The 6,505-nt window shown below is 45.0% G+C and overlaps 1 protein-coding gene across 1 annotated transcript in view; it reads left to right on the top strand.

Annotated features, from left to right (window-relative positions):
• Positions 1-149: 149 nt before the first annotated feature.
• LOC142369292 (serine/threonine-protein phosphatase PP1-beta catalytic subunit) overlaps positions 150-6,505 on the top strand; it is a 14,735-nt gene continuing 8,379 nt past the window's right edge. Inside the window, exon 1 of the mRNA XM_075451630.1 lies at positions 150-276. Within this exon, the coding sequence (XP_075307745.1) occupies positions 225-276 (52 nt within the window). The 5' untranslated portion in view covers positions 150-224. The remainder of the gene's footprint in view (positions 277-6,505) is intronic.

Raw genomic sequence — 6,505 nt, 5'->3', positions numbered from 1 at the left:
TATTTATTAACTTTTATATATAACTAGGGAATAAATGCTTTTCAAAGAAAGAAAAAAAAAGTTCTGAAATGATCGCTTTGGCGAGTGAAATGTCCGAGGTGACTTGAACGTGGCATAATGTCCCTTTTAATGGGAGGAGGTTCACGTTACGTTCTCGTGCGGTTAGGCGTGCCCTCAGTACTGCCTGCTCCAGACTGCGGCGGGCTGAGCTGTTTGTTACAGAAATGGCGGAGGGAGAGTTGGACGTCGATTCGTTGATTTCAAGGCTTTTAGAGGGTGAGTTTGCCACAATTTCTCGTTCACATTAGTTTCTCTGTTTGTAGTGCCTGCGCCCTTGGTCATTTATATTGTAATTTGTCCCGAGCTTAAAAGAAACAGACCCCCATTATTTGCTAGCGTAGCCTGGTGCTGTAGTGAACAGGACACTCGGTAAGGGTGCAGGCACACCTTTTAGTCCGTCACCTTTTCCTCTCTGTTTCTTGTGTTATTAAGTCATTGTGAATTGCTTGAAGACACTCTTATATCATCAGAAATTAAAATGTTAGTGTGGGCTCTTAAGTTATTCATGCGAAAGTTGTAGCAAGGAGACTGCTTTTCTTTTTTTTTTTTGTATCCCGACGAGTCCAGTATGGGGAAGAACGTCAAACCCATCCTAAAAGTAACCCAACTGTAGCAATTCCCTCTCCGGCTTCGTTAAATAGTGTCTCAGTGTTATTATTCTGACGTGCATCATGTAAACTACTTGCTCATTTGTTATTAACTTGATCGAAACCTTATTCGAAACCCGTGTTTACATTTTTTCCAGCCTTGCTACTACTTCTTAAAACTGTGGGTGGTCGCTTCTTATCCGGAACAAACGTCGATATCCTTTTAAAAGTATGTGCGTTTCCTTAATTGAGTTCAGCCGAAAACGCCAATACAAGGGTGCAGTTTCGGAGGAGTTGTAACATTTTGGTTTTATTGCGTATATAGTTAACCCACGACCCTGGTAGGGTGTAAAATGTCCAGTTTCCAAGCGACTTTTGGGTCGTTGGGTTTCTCAGCCGTGGACGTAGCATCTACCTGTGTTATGTTTCTATGCGAATAATGCTGAACGGTGACGTTTCCACAATCCACAGGCCTCGATGATAGCCCACTTTAGACAAACCTGCAGGGAATGTACCCTGTAAGCATTTCCAAACTAAGAAACTTTTGTCAACCTTATCCCATGTGTCCTGTGCTTAAACTTGAGTCTAAACTGCTCGTCTGTGTGGAAAAATGAACTCTTTACCAGATATGAGCTGAAATGAGAAAAAGTTTCCACTTGAACTTTTGGTTGATGATTATACTCTTTACCCCAGTGGCTGCCTTTCCTGTTTGGAATTGGTTCCCAGAGTAATGCCGTCCCTCTGAGTCTGATTCTGCACAAAAAGTACAGCTGGACTTTTGAAGAAAAAGGCTTTTATTGTTCCTACACCATTGTTATGTGTTGGGTAGCAATGGTGGGTGACTTTCTCAGCGGTGCTAAATAAGGGATCCTGACATAAGTGAGCTGATTTTATGTTCTTCCTGTCTTTTGTTCTCTTGAGAACACGGCCAGAACGCGTGTCCTCGATAAACGTAGACACCTGAGCCAGTGGTGAGCAATCGATCATCTCGCACATGCAGCGTCAGATTTGGTGTTTCACTATCAAAGCAGTTGGCAGCATATTGAATTGAATAAGGGTGACGGGAGCGTACTTGCTGGTTCAACCAAAAATCATCTGGATCGATTGAGACCGATGACCTATTGGTTGTTCTTTGCTTGTAAGCTGTGCGGAATAAGCTGCGTGAGCTCATATTATTAAGTGCACTTTTGCATTTGGCTGCTTTCGTATTGAGCAAATGAGGAAACCACGGTGGAGGGAAAATGCAGCGTTTTGGCCCTGAAGGGTTCCAGATGTGAGCTGTGACTGTATCCATCATAAGTCTTCCATCTGCAGCGACACGGTTCCCGTGTGGCACATTTTTGGAGACGCGAGGCACGGTTAATGCTGATGATTTTCTAACCATCGCTTATTAAATTGACTAATTACTCGACTCCCCGTTGAGAACCACAACAAAGAAGTGGGGGGCAAAAAGTCATATTTTTGGTCCTCGCCGACTATGAATCCAGATATGGAGCCCTGCGTTCCGCAGAGGGCACTCAAACATTGTGACAAGTATAAAACATTTGAGATCAAGCTCATGTTGTGTTGAAGTATTTTTTGTAATCAAACGGTGTAACCAGACTGCAAAGTATCCATCTTATTTGGTGGACAAAGCTACAAGGCCAGTATCTTCCACTGAGTAAAATGGCAAGTGGTTTTTACTGGAACGCTGACATAGATTTTTGGGCACACACATTTGAGAGTTCAAATTGTCCCTCGTGTATCACTTTATCGTCGTTCGAGCCAAACTTTATTTTTAGACTTGGCCTTTCAACTACACAAAGACCTCTCGCAGACTCTTCCTTGCTTTTGATGTCCCTCGTCTTGGTTCGCTTCGTAAGAGTTGTACGTACAGCCGTGTTTCACGTACTAAATACCCTGTCAGTGAGTTTTTCTCCCAGCACCCAGACGAGGACGATCAGAATGTTTGTAAAAAATGTCACCTCGGAGAGTTATTTCTCCGCTGCACAAATGAACTGGACCTTTACTCTAGTACAACAACTTCAGCGGTGTGGCGTCTCGCTTCTTCAGTGAGCACTGCTCCCAGTAAAGAGTCGCACAGACGCATTCACGGAGAGCTTTCTGATCTCCTATTAAATGTCAACAGGCACAGCTGTCTCTGGTAGAAATGAGCCTTCCCCTCTGGTGACTCAAAATTAGAGAGGGGGGGGGGGGGTTGCAGCACTCAGTACAGTAATACTGTTGACTTTGTTGTTGTTTTTCTCCCACCTCTCTTCTTAAACAAGCTGAAATGCCGCTCCAACATGATCCACCCAGTTTTAGTTTGAAGGATGGATGTGTGGAGTTCCTAAAAGAGACTAAAGATTTTTTTCCTTGGTTTCAACCACTCACGTCTGACTGCAAACGTTTCCAGGACATTAGAATGGGAGCAGCTATACGGGTTAATTTGAAAAATTCTCTTACTTTTAGTAGCACTGCAAGAAAGGGGGGGGGGGCTCTCTGCTGTGCTACAGAAACACTGATATGTGAGTCACTCGGTGAGTTAAATGTTAATAATTCAAGATCACAAGATCAAGGCCCACTGGGCCCTCTGTCTACTCGGTAGAAGAGGGGAAGAAAAAAAGTCTACTTTTTTTTTTTTTTTTTTTTTTTTTTTTGCATGTGTAGGACAAATGAGGTCTGGAGTTTCAATTAATTTAATTGCCAATATCACCAAGATGTGGCCTTAATGAGCTCTTTGTTCCACAGGAGAAGCTTTCAGCCCCCCCACCCCCACAACGTCAGCAGTTTTATATATGAATGTGAAACTTTTGAAAGTGGACCGTCATAACATCCACCCATTATCTCTGTAACGAGCTTTGTGTGCCTGCAACCTGCAGTAGGCGTGATGGATGCTACTGCGTTCAAACCTATCCGAATATCGCCGTGTTATAAATGTAAAAACCCACTTCAGAGTGAATGAAATGTGGCCTAAAAGCTCCAGCTTCACCACATCTACCGTGACATTTGAAGACGTATTCAACAAATGTCTCCTTCTGTGGAGGCTTGACCGGCCTCATCTGGCTGGCAGGCTAAACCTGATGGACTGATGGCATGGTTTACGGTGCATGTTTCCAGCTCGCCGTCCTGGGATCTGTCATGCGAGTCACAGCTGAAATGTAAGCAGTACGCTTCTGTGTAGCTCACTTAAAAAGCCGTTTGCCTGCATGTCACTCGGGGGTGTGTGTGTGTGTGTGTGTGTGTGTCAATAATAAATCTCTCGAGGTTCCTCCCAACGCACAGGTATTTCTGAGTGACTTTCTTACTTGTCGGCTGGGTGTCTGATCGTGGAGGTGTGATGCTCTCTGACAGAGGAGACTGCACGACACTGCGGGAAATCAATCAGCCACCTGCCGCTTTAGTGCGGCTCTCAGCAGTACTCGTCAAATTTGAACAGGAAACGGCGCCACGGTGGGTCGCAGCGCGTTCGAGCTGATGCCGCTTGTTTTTCGACAGCGTTCAAAGACATCGGTTATTCCTGCACGCCTGAGTAAGGCCGCGCCTTTGCTTCCCCACTGGTTTACCCACCCTACCTTGTGTTTTCTTGTTTTTGTCCTCCTCGCCTGGTTCCTCCTCCATTATTTTTATTTTTACCAGTGCTCGGCTGTGTATATGTGCCGTGATCCAGCAAAGCAGCTATTACAGACCTTAACTTTTCCAGCATTCCCACGCCAAACCCACACTTGCCCCCAGGCTTAGGCTATGTACACACGTAGCCGGGTATTTTTAAAACCGAATATTTCCCCCCCTCCGTTTATAAAATAATTTGTATCCACATTACCTCGTTTTCGAAAAAAAACACCTTCCACACATAACCGAACATCTGCGTTTTCACCTGTCTTGACAACCCAAATGCATTTGCTGTTTTGCGCAATCTGCCCTCGTCAGCTAAATAATAAAGTGTGCACGCAACTTTTTTGAGCACACTGACAGGTGATCGCATGACAGTGGACTGTCCCTCGATATGAGGACGTAATAATCCCGACAGCGACAGGAGTGAGGACCGGGACATGCGGAAATTGTCACGCCATTCCTCTGGGAGTACGACTTGGGCGTGTAAAATCAAGGCAGTAAACAGCGCCTGCACAATAATAATCACCACAGTTCTCAAGACATCCATGCTTCTTCAGTAAACAAAGGTCGCACTTTAGACTTTAAAGCAGATTTGTTGTTGTTTTGGCGCATATTGTGACGTTCGAAAACGCAAAACTCCGGTTATCTCTGTCTACACGCAGCTGCATAAGCGGAGTTTTCAAAAATCTTCACTTTGCCCGGAGTTTTTAAAAACATTCGTTTACGATGCGTTTTCATGTGGATGACAGGTCCAAACGTAGAAAAATATATTCGTTTTAGCAGATACCCGGCTACGTGTGGATGGGGCCTTAGACCACAACAGCCCCTCTGTCCGGCTTACCAGCACAGGTGGCTTCGTTGGCCCCGTGAGGAACAATTGGCCCCATGGTCTCATGCAGGGAGGGAGGGTGGAAAGTTGGAGTTTTGTCTTGTATCCTTTTAATTGATGTGCATACACTCCAGCCACCTTGTCACCTCGCATTGGGAACATAAAATCTCTCAAAAGAGCGTCTGTGTTTCACCTCTGCCACCATAAGCTACTGCTCACATGAACCCAAATAAGGCAGCAGTAAACCGCTTAATGTACTGGATTGAACACAAGTGCATTTCATTGCTCACAAATTCCTCATTTTTGTACTAATTAGTCACTAATCTCCAAACTAGTCTTTCTTTACATCACAGAATGTGCAGGAATGTATCGGGGTGCTTTTATTGTTCGGTACGCATGTGTTTGAGTATGGATGGCTAGTTTGGAAGCTTCTCCCGCCCACTTGAACAAGTTTTCTGCACAGCTCAAAGTATGATTATTGTAGCTAAATGCAAACTGAAATGGAGCATTTTTCTGAACGCATTGGCTTGTTTTTGTCCGCTGTGCAGAGCCGCTGCTGAGTTGTGTGGTGTTCAGGCTGCTGGCGTGGCACTCTGTTGTGGAAACAACAATGGTGGAGCCTGTGAGGCGGGGAGCGCTCACCCCCTGGCACCAAACGTGGCAGCGAGCGCTCACCCAGGCTTTTTCAGCTACCCAGCTAGGCCTTCCAATAAACCCTCCCTTTCTATTCACTCCCTCCACTGCTGTATCGCAAGCTTCGGTTTCGCCCTACTTCTTTTTTTTTTTTTTTTTTTTTTTTTTCCTACTCCTCCTCGACTCTCCCACTTTCTGTAGCCAGGCCTCGTGTTTATTTCTCACCCAGTCTCTCCTCTCAATTTCTTCCTTTCTTTTGCCCCACAAAGAAAGCCATTCAGCCATGACACTTAAAGGCGGACAAAGCACCCCCCTGAAAATTGCAAAGCCTGCACAGAAATGCCTCTACAGTCGGGATTTCTGCCTTTAAGAGTCGCTCTCTCGCTCCTCGCCAGAGTTACTTTGTGTTTTCTTGCTCACTGAGGGGTCACTGTTTTCCATCGCGCCCGCGTGGGAGAGGGTTAGATGGAGGAGTGGAGGGGAGCATCTGGCCCTGCGCCCAGACTGAGAGTGGAGGTGGATGGCTAAAAAAGGGCTGCCAGGATTTTTTTTTTTTTTTTTTTGTACTGGTGCAGAAGGGACTAAAACATGCACAGTCATACCCCCTTACAATTCAAGAGGGTGCTTGACCCATTAGAAGTTTGCCAGGAGCGCCTTTGATAGGAAACTAGAGAAAATGATAAAGGGTTTTTTTTGGGGGGGGGGGGGGCGTTGCTGAACTTTCCTTTTTTTTTTTTTTTTTTTATTTTTTTTATTTTTTTTTTTTTTTTTCTATTGAAATTTTGGTTTTGGTTTTGGTCAT

This window comes from Odontesthes bonariensis, chromosome 19 (assembly GCF_027942865.1).
Source record: "Odontesthes bonariensis isolate fOdoBon6 chromosome 19, fOdoBon6.hap1, whole genome shotgun sequence".
NCBI lineage: Eukaryota > Metazoa > Chordata > Actinopteri > Atheriniformes > Atherinopsidae > Odontesthes > Odontesthes bonariensis.
Note: the sequence above shows the minus strand (reverse complement) of the source record. Positions and strands in the feature narration are given on the sequence as shown.